Source organism: Perognathus longimembris, chromosome 8 (assembly GCF_023159225.1).
Source record: "Perognathus longimembris pacificus isolate PPM17 chromosome 8, ASM2315922v1, whole genome shotgun sequence".
Lineage (NCBI taxonomy): Eukaryota > Metazoa > Chordata > Mammalia > Rodentia > Heteromyidae > Perognathus > Perognathus longimembris.
Window position 1 is genome coordinate 23,929,406 of NC_063168.1, and position 20,287 is coordinate 23,949,692.

The 20,287-nt window shown below is 38.0% G+C and overlaps 1 protein-coding gene and 1 non-coding gene across 3 annotated transcripts in view; both read right to left on the reverse strand.

Moving 5' to 3' along the window:
* The window catches only part of Gfpt1 (glutamine--fructose-6-phosphate transaminase 1), a 47,492-nt gene that overhangs the window by 11,104 nt on the left and 16,101 nt on the right, over positions 1-20,287 (reverse strand). Inside the window, exons 6-15 of one of the 2 annotated variants that reach the window (XM_048352657.1) lie at positions 17,852-17,986; positions 14,840-14,901; positions 13,290-13,369; positions 13,018-13,071; positions 11,502-11,607; positions 9,242-9,405; positions 8,342-8,437; positions 6,914-7,011; positions 2,147-2,267; positions 1,155-1,312 (exon numbers count right to left, since the gene is read on the reverse strand). In XM_048352657.1, coding sequence (XP_048208614.1) covers positions 1,155-1,312; positions 2,147-2,267; positions 6,914-7,011; positions 8,342-8,437; positions 9,242-9,405; positions 11,502-11,607; positions 13,018-13,071; positions 13,290-13,369; positions 14,840-14,901; positions 17,852-17,986 — 1,074 coding nt within the window. The remainder of the gene's footprint in view (positions 1-1,154; positions 1,313-2,146; positions 2,268-6,913; positions 7,012-8,341; positions 8,438-9,241; positions 9,406-11,501; positions 11,608-13,017; positions 13,072-13,289; positions 13,370-14,839; positions 14,902-17,851; positions 17,987-20,287) is intronic. The other variant, XM_048352656.1, reaches the window with a different exon arrangement.
* On the reverse strand, positions 7,084-7,215 carry LOC125356951. Its single transcript, XR_007211992.1, has one exon. It is a non-coding gene; the product is annotated as a small nucleolar RNA SNORA51 (small nucleolar RNA).

The window sequence follows — 20,287 nt, forward strand, 5'->3', positions numbered from 1 at the left end:
ATTCTTACTAGAATCTTCACAAGGAAAATCAATTCAAATGTGGTTATACAAAAGTTAACATTTCACAAGCTTTTAGTTTAATACAAAACCAAGGACCTCGTTAGAAGATTTTTTTTTTTTTTTTTTTGGCCAGTCCTGGGCCTTGGACTCAGGGCCTGAGCACTGTCCCTGGCTTCTTCCCGCTCAAGGCTAGCACTCTGCCACTTGAGCCACAGCGCGCTTCTGGCCGTTTTCTGTATATGTGGTGCTGGGGAATCGAACCTAGGGCCTCGTGTATCCGAGGCAGGCACTCTTGCCACTAGGCTATATCCCCAGCCCTCGTTAGAAGATTTTTTAAAAATTAAGATGTAAGCAGAAGAACACATGAGAAACTGAAAATCTAAAATCATTAGAAGCAAAATATTTGTATTGAAATAAATCTTTTGTATTTATAAAACTTTTTTTTTTTTTACAATTACTACATCTGGACAAAGTCAGAGATGCGCAAGGTAGTGTCCTAGTGAGCCTTTAAAAAAATGAAAACTAAAAAGAAACAGATATTACCATCTACTACTTATTTTCTTAACTGTTTTTCAAGTCTTTTTTTAAATGAGTTTTGTTTTTTGTTTTCTGTTTTGCCAGTCTTGGGCCTTGGACTCGGGGCTTGAGCACTGTCCCTGGCTTCTTTTTGCTCAAGGCTAGCACTCTGCCACTTGAGCCACAGTGCCACTTCTGCTGGGGAATTGAACTCAGGGCTTCATGTATATGAGGCAAGCACTCTTGCCACTAGGCCATATTCCCAGCCCCTAAAATGAGTTTTTATACCACAGGTGTATTCCTCTTTACAAGCCTTCAAAAACAGTATAAGAAACCAGGAATATATAAATAAAAGTATGTTAAAAAGCATTTAAACTAATTTATTACTAAGTATTTAAACTAATTTATTACTTTTTTATTCCCCAAGTACTCATAACAAAAGAAGGGTATGTTTTCGTACCATGTGTTCCATTGAGCCAGGCAGGGCTGTTAAGTGAGGATAGGAAGCCATTTATTGCTTTTAAGCCCTAAAACTTACTTCTTTTAGTAATTACAAAAAGACAGACGGATCTATATACTAGTCAGCTTTACCAATCCTATCATTAAGTAATCATCAGAGAGAGAAGGGAAGAATTTACCTTTGTACTGGCCACACCAACCTCAGGACCAGCATTAATGTGAACTCCACAATCAGTTTCCCGTGATATTGAACTGCCCACTGTATTTGTGATCCCCACAGTTAAAGCTCCTCTCTCCTTACAGTAACGAAGTCCCATCAGGGTATCTGCTGTCTCACCTGTGTAAAAAGTAAGACGAAAGTAACAGATGGAGCAGTTTCAGCATATGATGGTTCTTAGATTAAAAAAAAAACCAGACTGCTTGCTTAAATAAAAAATAAAACATGTACCAAATAAATTTGTAAGACATCTAATAAAAGGCTTTCTAGGATCTATTTTCTTTCCTTATTGAAAATTCAGCTAATTTAGCATAAAAATTTTTATTTTTACTAATTCATAAGCAATATAATATTAAAGTAAATTTTTTGACAATGAGTTACCAGTAATACCAATGTATCTTTAAATACCAGTTCCTGACAAGATATGCTAAATTAAAAAAAAAAATTACTTTAAGGCCAGGCACCAGTGGCTTACGCTTGTAATCCTAGCTATTCAAGTGGTTGAGATCCAGAGAAACATAGTCCAAAAAGCCAGTTTAGACAAGTCTGCTATCTCCAATTAATCAGCAAAAAGGTAGACTGGAGGCATAGCTGAAGTGGTGAACCACCAGCTGAAAACAAGAAAACCAACCAAACATGAGACACCTTCAAACCCCAGTAGGGGTTCAGGAGGGCCAACAGAGAGGGTGAAGAAGGTTAGATATGGTCAAAAAACTTTATGCACATGAAAATGTAAAATTGTTTTTAAAAGGGGGGAGCAGAAATGAGGGAAAGAAATAGATTAATTTGAATTGGGATGCATGAATGGAAATAGCACAACAAAACCTCCCTGCTTAAGTAATATATTTGAATAAAATATAATAATATTTTAAAAACCCACTACCAGCAAAAAAAAAAGGGGGGGAAAGGTGAAAAACTAGTTTCCTTCCTTTCCAGTCTTTAAAAGAAACATACCTGATTGGCTAATGAAAAAGCAAACGTCATCTCGAAAGACCGGCGTGTTTCTATCCAGGAAATCACTGGCTAGTTCCACCATCACGGGCAATTCAGTCAGCTCCTCAAGAACCTGACGTGTCTGTACAGAAAAGGCGACAAGGTTAGACAATTTGCCTTCATATACCTTCACAGTGGTCTTCTTTGAACTCAATGTATAGTTTTTATATTTTCTGATTACAAAAACGATATATGGGCTGAGTGGTTGATCTTAGCGTGCACAAAGTCCTAAGTTTCAACCCCAGGACTGGGGGAAAACAAGTATACACAAATAATTTAGAAAATATAAACAATATAGGTTAAAAAAGAAATATATGCTGTTAACATTGTAATATAAAACTCTTAAAACAATTATCTATGCTTTATAAGCAAATAAGCTCATACATATAATATAAACACTGGGAGCTGGGTACTGGTGGCTCATGCTTAGAATCCTAGCTACTCAGGAGGCTGAGATCTGAGGATCATAGTTCAAAGCCAGTCTGGGCAGGAAAGTTCAAGATCTTATCTCCAATTAACCACCAGAAAACCAGAAGTGGAGCTGTGGCTCAAAATAACAGAGCACTAGCCTTGAGCAAAAGAGCTCAGGGACAGTGCCCAGGCCCTGAGGTCAAGCCTCACAACAAAATTTTTTTTAAATTATCAGAGGTAGAAAAAGCATCAGGTTGTGATTTACTTCCAATTTCACAATTTTTTATCTTTAAAGTGAAAGCTCAGATAATACCCAACTCACTAAAGAATTTCAAATGAAGAAATAGACTGCACAAATATAAAACTAAACATGTTGATCACAGTAACCCACACCTATAATTCTAGCTATACAAGAGACAGACCCAGAGGACCAAGATTTGAAGCAAACCCAGTCAGAAAAGTTTACATTCCCAAAGTAGTCAACAAAAAGCTAGGCTGGAAAGTTAGATACTGGTGGATCATGCCTATAATCCTAGTTACTCAAGAACTGAAATCTGAGGATAGGAGTTGAAGCCAGCCTGGACTAACAAATCAAGACTCTAAGCTCCAATTAGCCAACAAAAAGCAAGGAACTAGAGGCATGGCTCAAGTGAAGAGCCCCATGAGTGTAAAGCCAAGTAAAAGCATGAAGCCTTGAGTTCAGGACCCAGTACCAACTCCCGTCCCCCACAAAAAAACACTGGGCTGGAGGTGTGGCTCAAGTGGCAGAACACCAGCCAAGTAAGCAAGCAGGTGAAGTGCAAGGCTTTGAGTTCAATCCTGGTACCATAAAAAAAGTAAATATTTAAAAGCATGATGTACTTTTAAATACTACCAAAAAAAAATCAATACATTTGAGAAAACCTACTGTAAGTGGCTCACTATTTGCAAACTTTAAGGAACTGAAATAGGGTATGGAATGAGACAGAAGGGAAGTATACTTCTGTTCAAAGGGCACCTTAACATTCATTCCTTTTCCTAGGTTTTAGTTCTAATTAAAATTCTCGTATCCTAAATATCAGAAAATTAAAAACAAAAAATAAGCTTTCAGGCACCAAAAACCATAAGCCCTACAGATAGGCAGAGTTGCTTTAACACTAATGCTAAAGATCCCCAACCCCAATAGCTCTTCACCAATCTCTTTGAACCAGCCATGCCACCTGTCTTGCCTCATTTGCACATTACTCTTTTAAAGCAATGAAAATTGTAAAAGTGTTATTTCTTCATAGCCCATGGACTTTTGCTTGCCCACAAACTAAAATAAAACTTTTGTGTTTTGTTTTCCAACAGCTGTAATTGGGCACTTATTAGCAATAGTCTAACAGCATGAACAGAAAGTCTTTAAAATGCTTCTATTTTTACCCTTTTCCATATTTACTGAATAACTGTACATAAAGAAGTCACTGGGGCTGGGGAGATAGCCTAGTGGCAAGAGTGCCTGCCTCAGATACACGAGGCCCTAGGTTCGATTCCCCAGCACCACATATACAGAAAAACGGCCAGAAGCGGTGTTGTGGCTCAAGTGGCGGAGTGCTAGCCTTGAGCAGGAAGAAGCCAGGGACAGTGCTCAGGCCCTGAGTCCAAGCCCCAGGACTGGCCAAAAAAAAAAAAACAGAAGTCACTGACACTGAAGTGCTAAAGGATTTCCCTCAAACAAATGCAATCTATTACAAACTTTGTAATCTATTAAATTAAAATTACATTCTTAAACAAAAAAGACACATCTCTGACAACCTACCAGATCCTTTTCTATTTTAAAATAACATACCTCATGGCTGGGGATATGGCCTAGTGGCAAGAGTGCTTGCCTCGTATACATGAGGCCCTGGGTTCAATTCCCCAGCACCACATATACAGAAAATGGCTAGAAGTGGCGCTGTGGCTCAAGTGGCAGAGTGCTAGCCTTGAGCAAAATGAAGCCAGGGACAGTGCTCAGGCCCTGAGTCCAAGCCCCAAGGCTAGCCAAAAAATAAATAAATAAATAGATAGATAGATAAATAAATAAATAAAATAACATACCTCAATCAATGTGATCTCAATGGGAAGGTGGGGAGTGGGCAACAATAAGGGAGGAAGTGAATGATTAAGATGCAAGCATGTGGGCTGGGAATATGGCCTAGTGGCAAGGAGTGCTTGCCTTGTTTACATGAAGCCCTGGGTTCGATTCCCCAGCACCACATAAATAGAAAATGGCCAGAAGTGGTGCTGTGGCTCAAGTGGCAGAGTGCTAGACTTGAGCAAAGAAAAAAAAAGAAGCCAGGGACAGTGCTCAGGCCCTGAGTCCAAGGCCCAGGACTGGCAAAAACAAACAAACAATCAACAACAACAAAAAAAAGATGCAGGCATGTTAAAATAATGAGCCTCCTTGTATAACTAATTAGTGCTGAAAAAAAACAGCTAATCTACACTAATAAAGAGTTTGTCATGGGGGAAGGCAATTATTTAGAAACAGAATGACAAACTTTTACCATAAGAGAACTTAATGCTACAAATGCACTGCATGCAACTGTTAACACATAACACATAAACACATTCATTCACATTTAAACACATACAAAAAAACTATAATGGAGTAATAGAATTACTTTATATGATAAAACCACAGAAAGAATTTGTAATGCTTGTTTATTATAGTAATCTTGGCATCCACAAAACAAAACAAAAACCTTGTATCATCTCACATTTAAAGACAATAGAAATGGCGAATTCTAACACAACATATAATTTAAGACCCCAAAATTAAGGCTTATCATTATAAATGAAACATTTAATCAAATTTTTTATTGCTAGCTGGGCACTAATGCCTCACACCTATAATCCTAGCTACTCAGAAGGCTGAAATCTGAGGATAAGTCAAAGCCAGCACAGGTAGTAAAGTAAGACTCTTATCTCCAATTAACCAGCAAAAAGACAGAAATAGAATGTAGCTAAAGTGGGAGAGCACCAGCCTTGAGTGAAAAAGCTAAGTGAGAAGCATGTGTCCCTGAGTTCAAGCCCCAGTAATAGGGGAAAAAGATAGATAGATAGATAGATAGATAGCTGATAGACGGATGGATGGATGGATGCATGGATAGATAAAAGAGGGCTCACTTAGTACTAGACCTAATGGGAATTAGTTCACCCCTTCTTTAATTTTCATTAGTGTCTTTAAGCTTACTCCTTTTACCTTCTTAAAACGTCTTCCTTTCAATATTGTGTAGTATTTCCTTTTAGGACCATGTAATATTTGGAGGAAGGGGTTTTAGAGATAAAGCTTGCTTTGCAATGACAGCTTCATACACTCAACTCATTAAATGCTTGACCCATCATGTAAAAGTATGTATATTTTATCAAATAAAAAAATTACTATTGGGGCTGGGATGTAGCTCAGTTGCAAAGCACTTGCCTGGCAAGTGCAGGGTCCTGAGTTCGATCCCCAGTACCAAAAAGAGAAAAGACCAAAAAAAATTACTACGTCATAAACTTTGGGAATCAATTCTAAACAGAGAAACTGAAAGAAAGGGTCATTTGTACATCAGCAGCACATTATTTAATATGTTTGCTTATAAAGAAACTACATGTGGGTCTGGTTTGCTGGTCTAAAAAGCCATTGAGCTCTATAGTTTCTACACTTACAACTAGGAGGCTGAGATCTGAGGACTGTGGCACATCACAAGGACAGGGAAGTCCATAACATTCTTATCTCTAATTAGAGCAAAAATGCCAAAAGTTGAGCCGATGCTCAAGTGGTAAAGTGCCAGCCTTGAGGTAAGGGACATTGCCCAGGCCCTGAGTTCAAGACCCAATACTGGCACAAGAAGAATCAAAATAAAAGACCGGCTGGGGATGTGGCCTAGTGGCAAGAGCGCTTGCCTCGTACACTTGAAGCCCTGGGTTCGATTCCCCAGCACCACATATATAGAAAATGGCCAGAAGTGGCACTGTGACTCAAGTGGCAGAGTGCTAGCCTTGAGCAAAGAGAAGCCAGGGACAGTGCTCAGGCCCTGAGTCCAAGGCCCAGGACTGGCAAAAAATAAAATAAAATAAAAGACCCAGTGACTACTCTGATACAAATAAGCATGCTCCCTAGGCCACTATTCTAGGCAGCAGTCTTCACGCTCAGTCTTTTCATGAAGTCAATTGCATAATTTATCTGCAAGTGTAAAGATCTTCTAATTTGATAAATAATCCAAGCAGCTATGAAAAGCTCCACTATCTTTCTAGTTCCTGCCATGGCAAAATAAAAATACAGGTATACTCTGATACCTAACATAATTGAAACACTAAAAAGTCACTTACTGCTACACCAGCATGGTAACTTGTTCCACAAGCAATAAGAATCAAACGCCGACATCTCTGGATCTCCTTAATGTGATCCTTCAAACCACCCAAATTCACTGAAATAAAAATTTGTGTACATCACTATTTAGAAAACAACCATATGAAACAAGCAATCACTGAATTTTTCCCCCTATCTCGCTATTCACAATACATACCAGGCATAGGACCTGGGCTGAGGTGTATATGGGGTAGGTTTACTCTGCCTCCTCTTTCTATACAGTCAGTGTAAGAGCACAGCCTGTGGTAAGCACCCAGAGGCCACAATCACTGATTTTGAGTGTCCAATGCCAATATGAGAAATAACACTACTTCTTTAAACAGTTCATTTTCCTTTTAGATATGAATAGTGCTCTAGAGATATGAAAAGTAGGGTAAGTACATGGGTCACAACTTACAAAACTTATTCAACTCCTGTAAGCACATACAGAATTTATTTGGTTCTTTTGTTTTGTTTTGTTTTGTTTTTGTTTTTTCCCAGTCCTGGGGCTTGAACTCAGGGCCTGAGCACTGTCCCTGGCTTCTTTTTGCTCAAGGCTAGCACTCTACCACTTGAGCCACAGCACCACTTCTGGCCTTTTCTATATATGTGGTGCTGAGGAATCAAACCCAGGGTTTCATGTATACGAGGCAAGCACTTTACCACTAGGCCATATTCCCAGCCTTTTTTTTTTTATCCCTCCCCCTTTTTTTAGATTAAAAACCTCAAAGACAAAATTATAGCAGATATTACTTTGCTATGGTTCACGTCTCTGAGTTCTTTGACACAAGCCTAGAGAGAATTTTGACAAATAAGACTAGAGTTGTGCTCTGACTTCTACCTTAAACATAGAGGGAAGTACAGATTACTTACATGATATCAGAACCACATGAAAATATCTCTGGCAAAGTTTATATTTTTGCTTATTTATGAAGAAGAAGCTAGACTAGGTAGATATACCCAAGCTTCTCAGTCCTCCTAGAATTTACCATGTCTAAGACAGGGCCCCAAATGGACTCTGACAGAAATAGCAGGTGCTTAATACATAGAATTTAACATTTTTAACTACTTTAAGCATACAATCTGGTGGCATTAGGTACATTCAGATTATTGGACATCCATCACCACTACCCATCTCTACAACTTTTTCATCATCCCAAGTTGAAACTGTACCCATTAAATGCTAACTTTTCATCTCACCTCATCCAAGCACCTGGTAACCATTGGTCTATTTTCTGCCTATCTAGAATTTGAGTATCCTAGATGCCTCATGTAAGTGGAATTATAGACTGAAGGACTAGGCTCCATCAGTAGTTGTTCCACAGGAGTATTCAGGACAAAACTTTCAGATTATTAAACAGTACTCCCTACTAGAGATCTTGAAATAAAAACAAGTCATATATTATTACCTGTGTAGTCATCAAAGTTGACTCTTCCTCTCATTGTGTTCACAACAGATTCTGGCTGCTCAAAAATTTCCTTCTGCATAAATGAACTAAAATTGCCTACAACAAAAGAAATATCACTAAAACAAAAACTATATTAGAGAATAAAAAATTTGCATACTATCTCCTTTAACATAATCTCGATAAACTGAATAAAGCAAAATATCATATGACAGAAAACAACATTCCCACTTGAGTACTTATAGGGGTGGATGGATATGCCTTACTCTGTATGAAAAGAGCAGTTATAGCAAAATAGGAACAAGTCAAGAGTTTTTAGTCAGATCTAGGTTCAAATCATGGTATTACTCTATACTGAGGAAATGTCTTACGCTGCAAAACAAGCAAATTACTTCACAGTGTAGACTGATTAATATTGAAAAAGCTTCACATGCGGTAGTTATACAGTGCATGTTAACTTTTATTCCTACTAGAACACAGTCAGAAAGGAGAAAAAAATCACAGTAATCGTAACAGCTAATAAGTCAAATTATGAAAGAAGGCAGGAAGTTGGCAAGGCACTATTCAAGGGCATACAGAAGGCATTATATATGACAAAACTAAAGAGCAAATAGAAAAATAAGCAACAAAATAAGAACCGTATTATACTTATAGGCTATTTATAAAACATCAGGTTCTATTAAGATAATCTCCTTTATTATGTCAAAAATAACAGACCAGGAATTAGAATGAAGAATTACTTTAAGAACAGGGGATATTTTTTCCAAAGAACCATCACTTTTCCTGGGGTCACCACTAATTAGAAAGAGTCTACCTAGCATTACTGGGTTCAATGGCAGGACAGGAAATAGAATGCCTCCTTTCTCTAAGGACACCAAGCTAGGACATAACAAAAACTATCACCCTTCATGATCTGCTGGAGTTCCATCTGGAGGGTCTGCACAGCTCGTCCAGGGTGATCTCCTGCAGTTCGTTTAATTCGATGGATAGAAAGACGGCCATCCACCACTGCTGCGACATCATCATCTTCTAGAAAGATGACACGGTTGGTGTGCTCTATGACAGCACTATGATGTTCAACAAGAGATTACAATCAATAACCAACAATTGTTATCACAAGTGCAACTGTCATTAGGACAGGAGAATCAAATCAAAATACATAGTATCACCTTGTAATACCTCTATTAAACTTTCTGGCTATCAAAATGTCATCACATAAGGAACATTGATGGGGAGGTGGTCCCTGAGAATAAAAAAAAAAAAAAAGGATCTTTGTGTAAAAAGCTAACAAAATTAGATTAGGTCAGGAAGCATGGCTATTTCTGCCTCATTCTACCCATCATCAAATACTGTAATTTTAATCCCCAAATATGTCTTAAGGCTTTCTTCTTTGTCCACTGACACATGCTGGTATTAACTCTCTGCTATCAACTTTGTGGGTGATTAACTCAGCATCCATGTTTCCCTTAGATTTCTCTACCCATTCTTATCATCTGCCAAAATCTCTACCAAAAGGCAGTACTAAGCAAGATGTCTTCCCTAGGCCAACAAACTACTTGATGCCTCTTTGGTTCTGAGGAAAACATACATGCCTCACCAAATATCATTTGCCTCTCTGTTCTAGGCTACTCACATCTCTCCTGAATTCTAACAGGACAAATCATGTGCAGAAAATAAGTATTATTCTGTCCACTGTTTACTCTACTTACCTTTTTATTTCCCCTAACTCTCAGTTCAAGTTTCATTCCCTTAAAAAGCCTACCTAAATCAACCTCTTATAAACATTTTGTAGCTCTTATCACAGTGAGAATTCTACAATTGTTTTACTGTTTAAAATTTGTCTTCTTTATTGTGGAAGAGCTCCTTAAAGTCAAAAGATAGTTTTATTTCTTATCATTATGCCTGAGACTAGAATATGGCTTTGCTCAGAGTATATATTATGAACATAAGAATGAATAAAAAAGGCTGATATGCTTCAGCAATCTCCAGTTATTTAAGCTATAATTGTCAACCAAGTTAATGACAGCAGTGACACATACTAATGCTGACTGCACATCTTACACATCTGCAATACTTGGAAACTAGCAAAGCTCATTTTCCCCTCTGAGACAATACATTGCCTTTATGTCTGAAATGGTATAATTTTCTCATTTTTTAATTCTTTCCTCTTGTTTTTAGGTACAGTAAATTAATCAATACCTATTGATAATTTAAGCAATCCCAATGTATCTTCATTTCTATAGTATTTCATTTATAAGTGCATCCAAACATTCTACCTTCCTTTCTTTCATAATGTCTTAGTTTAGTACTGTTCCTTTAAAGAATTATGCTATAAGTTCATTCTAAATGTAAAAGATAAGTATCCATATTACACTAAAACTACAGTAGTTCAACAACTAATGCAATTGGTGGGATACCAACTAAGGTATTCTCCAATCTAACATTCCTTCCTACAAATCCTGGGTAATCTTCCTGAAGAAAAAGAAGCGCTCCGAAGCAAATGCATTGGAACAAGTCTCCTACCTCCACTTCCCATATAGCTGGATTACAGACAAGTACCACCTCACTCAGCTTGTTCTTTAAGATTGAGTTTTAATGACTTTTGCCCAGACCAGCCTTGAGCTACAATACTCCCTTTTCCACCTCCCACATATCTGGGATCACAGGCCACTATACCTGACAACCTCTACTCTAAGAAAATTCTAGATGAGCACTAGTGACACATCTATAATCCTAGCTATTCAGGAGGCTGAAATCTAAAGAGTTCAGGTAGAGCCAGCCCAGGGAGGAAAGTCCATGAGACTCGACTCCAACTAGCCACCAAAAAAACAGAAGTAGAGGTACAGCTCAAATGACAGAGCACTAGCACTGAACAAAAAGGCTCAGGGATAGTGCCCAGGCCCTGAGTTCAAGCCTCACACCAGTACAAATAAAAAAAAAAAAAAAGATACTCAGGGTTGAAGCTGGCCCAGTATTTATTTCTAGAGCACTTCTTACAGAGCTTATCCTCAGCGCGTGCACATGCACACACACACACGCACAGAAAGAGAGATTGAAAGAGTTCTCTACAGTGTGACTAAGATTTATGCAAAATGACTTCTCAATTTCTTACAGCATGAGAGTTTTACTAAAAATTATCTTTAAATCAATTATGGAAGCTCACCTTGCATCAGAAGCAAAATAATATTCTACTGCTTTTTCTTCAACAGGGAAAAGACAAGTTGTACTGTCCACACGAGGGAGATTGCAACTTCCCTTCTTGTCTTTGCCTAGAGCATAAAATTAGCTTGAGTCAAAAAGCATGTAAAAAGTATGGCCAATATAGAAAATATATACAAATCAACTAAAGTAATTAAAAAAACCCATAGCAACACAAAAGAATTATAAATGCTAGGTAGGTCATCTTTCTTTCCATGCAAAACAACAGTGAAAAACAAAAAGTATAGGGTGAATAGCAACTATTAAAAATGCAGAGCAAAGCTGGGTGCTGGTGGCTCAAACCTATAATCCTAGCTATTCTAGGAGGCTGAAATCTGACAAGCACAATTTGAAGCCAGCCTGGGCAGGAAAGTCCATGAAACTCTTATCTCCAAATAACCACCAAAAAAGAAAAGAAAAGAAAGCCAGAAGTGGAAAGGTGGCTCAAGTGGTAAAGCACATGTGTTGAGCCAAGAAACCTGAGGGAGAGTACCCTGACTCAGGGAGTTCAAGCTCCAGGACTGGCACAAAAAGAAAAAACAATGCAGTGCATATAACAGTGTTACATTATAAACATTTCACTGCAATATTTCTCACCAGATAAAAACTAATCATTCTTTATCATTAACTTTTAAAAATCAAAAGAATATGCTAATTTTAATTTAATGTCATGTTCTGAACTTAATACATGTAAGTTGATATGCCTATAACTTATCACAAGAACTACATTAAAAATATTAAAATTACAACTATACATTGGAAAATAATATGGGTGTGTATGCTGGTACCAGGGCTTGAACTCAGGGCTTCTCATTTGACTTTCTTCTACATTGTTCAAGCTGTTTTACTTTCCTGTGTAATTATGTTAGTAAAATGGCTTGGCGTTTGTACAGCTGAAAGCCCATTTTAAAAACTAACATGTTTAGGATATAGCTCAGAGATAGAGCATTTACCTAGCATGTGTAAGGCTCTGGGTTTAATTCCCAGTTACACAAGTAAATATATAAACAAAACTAACTTCAAAAATGAACAGTAAGAAAGAGCTCTAAATAATGCAAATCAAAACATCAACTATAAGTCTAAAAGTGAAATATCATGCAAAAAGATCATTTAAGTGCATTTCAATTAAAAGCTTAGCTATATTCAAGTAACTAATGAACTAAGTAAACAATGCTCTTTCTTTAATCTAAGCATGTAACTTGCATAACTGTTTTTCAAACTGAAAAAGATAATGTACAATTTCAACTATTTCCTAAAACATTAGATTTTAATAAAGTGAATTATGAAAAGCAGTTTTCTAAATGGGGAAAGCAAACAGACAAAATATAACTGCAAATCAGAAAAATAAATGTCAAAATATATTTTCCCATATAATAAGCACAGTTTTAGAGGCCCAGCACATTCATTCACTCCAAAAACAAAGAATTAGTAAAGAATAAACAAAAGAGGGTAAGATTCCTCTCCATCCATGCAATTCCCACCTCTTTCTCCCTGTGATCCCCACCGTGTGAATTTTGATCCAATCTGAGTCCTAGCTAAGGATATACAACAGAAAAAAACAAAAAACTACTTGTCAGAGAACTCACAAAACAAACCTCTTTCATGTTTATACGTGGTGTGTATGTGTATGTGCTGTATACATATACATGCATACAACCAACAAGTACTTGTTCTCACTTAAGGAAGATAATTCTTATAGCTACAACACTCAATTTCTACATTTTCCCCAAAGCATGAGATAAGAGCAGTTTACCTGTCCTATAGAGTATTGGAATGTGATCAGTAGAAAGCTTGTGTTCACTCCGCACACCGATCAATAAGGGGCTACCTCGCCTGTACGTGTAAGATGAATCAGAATTAAATACTTGTATATATAAAGAATGCACTCACAACTTCAAATTTTAAACATTCAAATGTGAAATTTAATTTTCAAATTATGTTTTAATTTTTCCTCCAAACTCAACTTCAAATTAACAAAACAAGGACACACTTGTCTTTTTTTTTTTATTGTCAAGGTAATGTACAGAGGGGTTATGTAAGGCAGTGAGAACATTTCTTGTGAAATTTGTTACCTCCTACCTCATTTTTCTTGTCTATTTTTATAAACAGCTTTCATTATTATTTCTCAATTTGATAAAATTTAAATTGCATTAAATGAAGTTTTACTGAAGCACATTCAGGTACATTTTTTCACATTAGGACAGCAAGTAGTAACTAAGAGTAGTAACTAAGAGGCTATGTGTGCTCAGAAAGCCTAAAATCTTCACTATTCGGCCTATATCAAAAAAAGAAAAAAATCCCTGCCATCTTCCATTCTAGAACCTTGTACTCCCTTTTAATATAAAATGGAGCTTTTTCCAATTGTATAGACTGCCAACATAAATGAACACATGACTTCTTCTCCTAAATCACTTTGCCTTCAGATTAAAAGCATCTCTCTCATCAAATCTTCAAGTGCCTCACTTCATAATAGGTCTAAATGTCCTAGCAAAAGTAATCATAAGTCTATTAGCTAGGAATCTGTCTCAAAAAACTATAAAGAAAGCTAATGCTTTGGGTTTGAAATTGGAGAACTTTCAATATCTTTATTCATAAAGTAAGATGGTTCCCCCACTGAAAGCCAGTCATAAATGCCAAAATATATTTGCTTTATTAAGGGATCTCGTTAAAAGTGACATCACAATAGGCAAAGTTAATGTGTGAAAACAAATATACTCTGAAAGTAAGTTGTGAGAACAAGAAAGGGTTAAGAGGTTGGAATGCGGCCTCATCAGTACTCAGAAAGCGATCTGGACCCTGGAAAGGCCAAAACAGACAAGGCAAAATAAATGTGTAAATTACTATTAACTGGACCCTATGAAGTCTAAGTTAGAGTTGGCTGGACCCTATGAAGCTTGAGATAATGAATGCTTATGTAACAGTTATGGATTCTGAAAATGTATAATTGCTTCCCTCTGTTCCCTAACAATAAGGGAATCAATTATTACTACATATACAAACTATATCTCATGTTAATGATTGGAACCACAAGATAAATTGACGCCTTGTTTTCTGAATGTATCTACAATAACCTTCCCTGTACTGAGCTAAATAAATAAGTTTATTTAAAGGAGCTCAGGGTTCAAGAGCTTTTATAGCCCCGGTCTCCACTTTCTTAACTCTCTGTCCTCATTTCTTCAGCTCTAATATCCCTTCATGCAGAGAGCAACAACACTCAATACCTAAGAAAGGGCTGGGCCTTAACAGCAAAGGATTTATTCCAAAATACACATAAGTATTAATTCTTACTAGAGTTATACATACCTTGTGCCAACTGCTTGCCCAGGAAAATGAACACTTTTAAATACCAGTGCAAAAGCACCTTCCTATGGAAGCAAAAAAGCAAGTAAAAAATTAGCAATACTTATTATAATTATCAGAAATGAAACACTGAAAATATACTGGCTTTAGAATAGAAATTTATTGCTCACACAAATGCTTTTCTTCACTAGATTATAAACACATTTAAATTTTACCTAGATAGCCAAGCTCAGGTATAATACTAGCTACTTATGAGGCTGAGATTTGAGGAGCATGGTTCAAAGCCAGCCCGGGCTGGCTCTTATCCCTAATTAACTGCCAAAAAGCCTAAAGTGGAGCTGTGGCTCAAATGGTAGAGGACTAGCCCTAAGCAAAAGAGCTCAGGGATAGCACCCAGACACCCTGAGTTCAAATCCCAGGACCGGCAAAAAAGAAAAATTTATCTAGATATTCCTGAGATTTGGCACAAAAAAGACCAACTTCTGGAACAAGGCTCACTTTCAAGGTATGCTTTTTAAAAAAAAATAATTACTTATTTATTGTCAAAGTGATGTACAGAGGGGTTACAGTTTCATACGTAAGGCAGTGAGTACATTTCTTATACAATTTGTTACCTCCTCCCTCATTTTCCCCCTTTCCCCCTCCCCCTTTCCCTCTCCCCCGGTGAGTTGTTCAGTTGGTTTACACCAAATGGTTTTGTAAGTATTGCTTTTGGAGTCATTTGTCTTTTTATCCTTAGTCTCTCAATTTTGATATTCCCTTTCACTTCCCTAGTTCTAATACCGGTATATACAGTATCCAGGGTACTCAGTGAGTACCCAGTGGCTCAGTGAGATACAGTGATAGTGCAGGGACAACCACAGGAAGGGGATACAAGAGGATCATCAACAACAAAAAAAGCTACCATTTCACATGGCATGTTGAAAGTAATTACAACAGTGATATAACAGCTAATAGCTCCAAAAATAGACCAGTTGAAAATTCACCTTTGTATATGCTACCAAAATTTCTCAATAGATACATCATCTCTCATACTATAAATTCAGTAGGTGGAGGACAGAATTTAAAAGATCCCAAGTTAAACATCCAAAACTCACATACTGGCCTAGTAATTATATATCGTGTTACCTTCCTTTTTTATTTTTGTACCTGTCCTGGAGCTTGAACTCAGGGCCTGTGTGCTGTCTCTGAACTTCTTTTGTTCAAAGCTAGAGCTCTACCACTTGAGCCATAGCTCCATTTTTGGCTTTTGGGGGAAATAGTTTTGGAGATAAGAGTCTCACAGACTTTCCTCTCTGAGCTGGCTTCAAACGGTGATCCTCAGATCTCAGGCTCCTGAATAGCTAGAGTTACAGGAATGAGCCACCAGCACCCAGCACCTCCCATTCTTTTTTACCTCAAGGTTAGAGACATAAATACACATCCCTCACAATAATTAGCAATCACCCCACTCCATTGATCAACCTCCTCAGAGATAGGATCTAAGAAGAATGAAGGGAGGAAGAACATGAAGAGGAGGGCAAAGAACCGCTACCCAACAAAGTGGACTTCCCAGGGAACAGAAGAGAAAGCCAAACAGAAATAGGAACAGGAGTCGAATAGGAAGGGATACAAATCTGCTTTGTGTAAAATAAAAAATAGACCACTGTATTCTCTGTTTTCCTAACTCCTGCTGGTGGAGATAGGAAGGAGGGGTGCATCTTAGTAGAGTGGGAAAGGTATAAGCCGGGGAAGGAGGCATAGGCATCACTATGAACCTGGACTTTTGAGATGAAACCAAAAGAATACTTGGGGGGGGGGGGGGCGGGTTCTTCCTTTTGACAATACTAAGGTATGAATTTAGGGTCACAAGCTTGCTTTGTAGGCAGGTGCTCTACCATTTGAGCCATGTCCCCAGAACTTTCTGTCTTTTGATATTTTTTTTTGATAGGATCCTACTTTTATACTAGAAGCCAGCCTTGGACCTCAATCCTCCAATCTGTGCCTCGTCAATGGCTGAAATTTATGACATTCCCCTACCACACCCAATTATTTGAGTTGATGGTTTTGTAACTTTTTCCCCTTGACTAGCCTCAAGCCACAATACTCTCTATAGCAACCTCCCAAAAAGTTAGAATTAAAGGCATGAACCATCGTGCCTGCTAAAAGTAAAGGGCCAAGGAAAAATAGTTTATTATGATAGTGCAAAAACATGCAGACATTATCTCAGAATAAAGAGTACGTTTCAAGACGAGAGCTTGTGATCTCCGAAGATCTCAGGAGGCTGAGATCTGAGGATCACAGTTCAAAGCCAGCCTGGGCAGAAAAGTCCATGAAACTCTTATTTCCAAAAAACTATTCAAAAAAAGATGAAAGTGGCACTGTGGCTCAAGTGGTAGAGCGCAAGCCCTGAGCACAAGAGAGGCTCAGGGACAGAGCCCATGCTGACTTCAAGCCCAGGACTGGCAAAAAAAAAAAAAGACTTCATTTCACTGAAGTCGTGCTGTTATTGGCTGGCTGAAAGCAAGAAAGTGATTAATTCTCCATGTGTGCCCTGTGTACATGTTTGTGTGTGGTGTGGATGAATTTGTATCTATATGTAGTTTTTGGACAAACTTACTTTTCAATCTCATGACCCCAAACTATAGTGGAATAAATAAAACTTTAAGTGCTGGTGAAGACAGGCCAATAAAGCCAAACAACAGATTCAGAATTATTCAAGTTAAATTGTATACACAGGAAATAAAGTAAAACATCAAGAAAGTTCCTCTCAGTTAATGTTGGTATAGTTATCTTTAGAAGTGTGGTTTAGCCACACTTGATGGCTATTCAAGAGGCTGAGATCTCAGAATCTCAGTTCAATGCTATCTCAGACAGACAAATTCATAAGACTTTTTATTTCAAATAAACTGGCTAAAAGCTAGAACTGGAAGTATGGGTCAAGTGTAGAGCACCAACCATGAGTAAAAAGCCAAGTGAAAGTATAAGACCCTGAGTTCAAGCTTCAGTATGGACATAAACAGTTTATGTGAATACCAATTGTTGGATAACTCTCTCCACCAACGTAGTAAAACTGATGTCTTGACTTTCCCAGTTGTCATACATGTACTTCACCAGCTTGGCAATTGTTTCTGTATCTGTTTCAGATTCAAAGTCATATCCTTTGCTTTCCTGTAAGTAGAGGGGAAAGACAAACTTAAGGAAATAGCCATGATAACCAAATCTCTCTATAGAACTTTTTCCTTAAAAATCTCCCAAATTTCTAGTATTTTTTGAAAACCATAAGCATTTACCCAAAATTAAGGTGATCATCTGAATATAGTGAACTCTAAATAATGAATTCTATACAACTGACCAAATACTTTAAAGTCACATAAATATATGCCACATATGAATTAAATACATCTCAAATAATAAAATATGATATATAAAACACTCAAAGCTGGATGCCAGTGGCTCACACCTGTAATACTAGCTACTAAGGATCATGGTTTGAAGCCAGCCCAGGCAGTCAAGTCCATGAGACTCTCATCTCCAATTAACCAACAAAAATTTGAAAGTGAAGCTGTGGCTCAAGTGGCAGAGCTCTAGCCTTCACGAAAAAGCTCAGAGACAGGGCCCAGACCCTTAGTCCAAGCTCCAGGACCAGAGGGGAAAAAAATAAAAAACACTAATTTCATAATAAATATAATAATTTTTTTCATTGATGGTGATACCATAGTCTAGTAAAATTGCCATTAGCTATATGTGGCTATTTAAATCTAACTAAAATCCAGTTGAAAATTCGGTTTCTCTGTTACAGTAACTCAACAGTCACTTGTGGCTGGGGATTATGCACTAGCATAGATACACAATGTTGCATCACTGCAGAAAGCTTAACTGGACAGCCCTGAGAAGGCCCCTGGAAAGATGCTGACATCACTTTAACTGTTACAACACAGCACATAACTGTTTAGGACATAGATCTTTCATTTAATCTGTTCTAGTTATTACACATCCTAGAAATATTTTAGGTGTGTGTGTGTGTGTGTGTGTGTGTGTGTGTGTTGTGACACTAGGGATTAAACTCAGGGCCTCACATTTGCTAGGTAAGCTCTCTACCACGAGGCACACTTCCTTTTGCTCTTCTACTTTTCAGATAGGATCTTTCTCATATTCTTGCCCAAGCCAGCCTCAGACCTTGATCTTCCTAGCCCTGCCTCTTGCATTACAAGTGTGCAACACTACGCCTGGCCCTAGAAAATCCTTTTATTAAATGCTGAACAGGTCTATTACAGAACAAAAGATGTCCCCAAAGACTTTTTTCCCATGCTGGGGGATCAAACCCAGGTCCTCTCATGTGTTAGTCAAGCTCTGTACCACTCAAGTCTTCATAATACAATTTTATTGGAGGTTTTGGTCATTAATAATAAAGTCAAATAATTGCTTCTCTTTCTTGAGAGGAGACAGAATTGGGATTTGGACTGAGAATTTCCTACTTGTTCAACTGGCACTGGACCACTTGAGCCATGCTGCCAGCTCTGTTTATTGCTGATTATTTTGGAACTAGTCTCATGGGCTTTTCTGCCTATGCTGGCCTGGAACTACCATCCTTTGGAACTCAGCCTTAGCATAGCTAGTATTATAGGTAGGCCACTGGTATCAAGCTAATTACTTCCTTTTTATATAACAAAACAGAATTGCTCCACTGCTGTCAGAGAAAAATCCAACAGACCACAACAATCTTACAATTGCCTTAAGATTACTCAGTTATATGTAGATAGTGCTGCACATCCAACAAACCATTTCATGACTCTCATTAAAAGGATTCTCAAGGGGCTGGGGATATAGCCTAGTGGCAAGAGTGCCTGCCTCGGATACACGAGGCCCTAGGTTCGATTCCCCAGCAACACATATACAGAAAACGGCCAGAAGCGGCGCTGTGGCTCAAGTGGCAGAGCGGGAAGAAGCCAGGGACAGTGCCTTGGACTGGCCAAAAAAAAAAAAAGGATTCTCAAGCCAGGTACCAATGGCTCATGCCTGTAATCCTAGCTACTCAGGAGACTTATATCTGAGGATTGTGGTCCAAAGCCAGTCTGGGCAGGAAAGTCTGTGACATCTTACCTCCAATTAATCACTAAAAAAAATCAGCCAAAGGGCTAGGAATATGGCCCAGTGGCAAAAGTGTTTGCCTCATATACACGAAGCCCTGGGTTCGATTCCTTAGCACCACATATATAGAAAAGGCCAGAAGTGGCACTGTGGCTCAAGTGGCAGAGTGCTAGCCTTGAGCAAACACAAAAAACAAAAAAATCAGCCAAAAGTGGCGCTGTGGGGCTGGGAATATGGCCTAGTGGTAGAGTGCTTGCCTCATATACATGAAGCCCTGGGTTCAATTCCTCAGCACCACGTATATAGAAAAAGCCAGAAAGAGCACGGTGGCTCAAGTGGTAAAGTGCTAGCCTTGAGCAAAAAGAAGCCAGGGACAGTGCT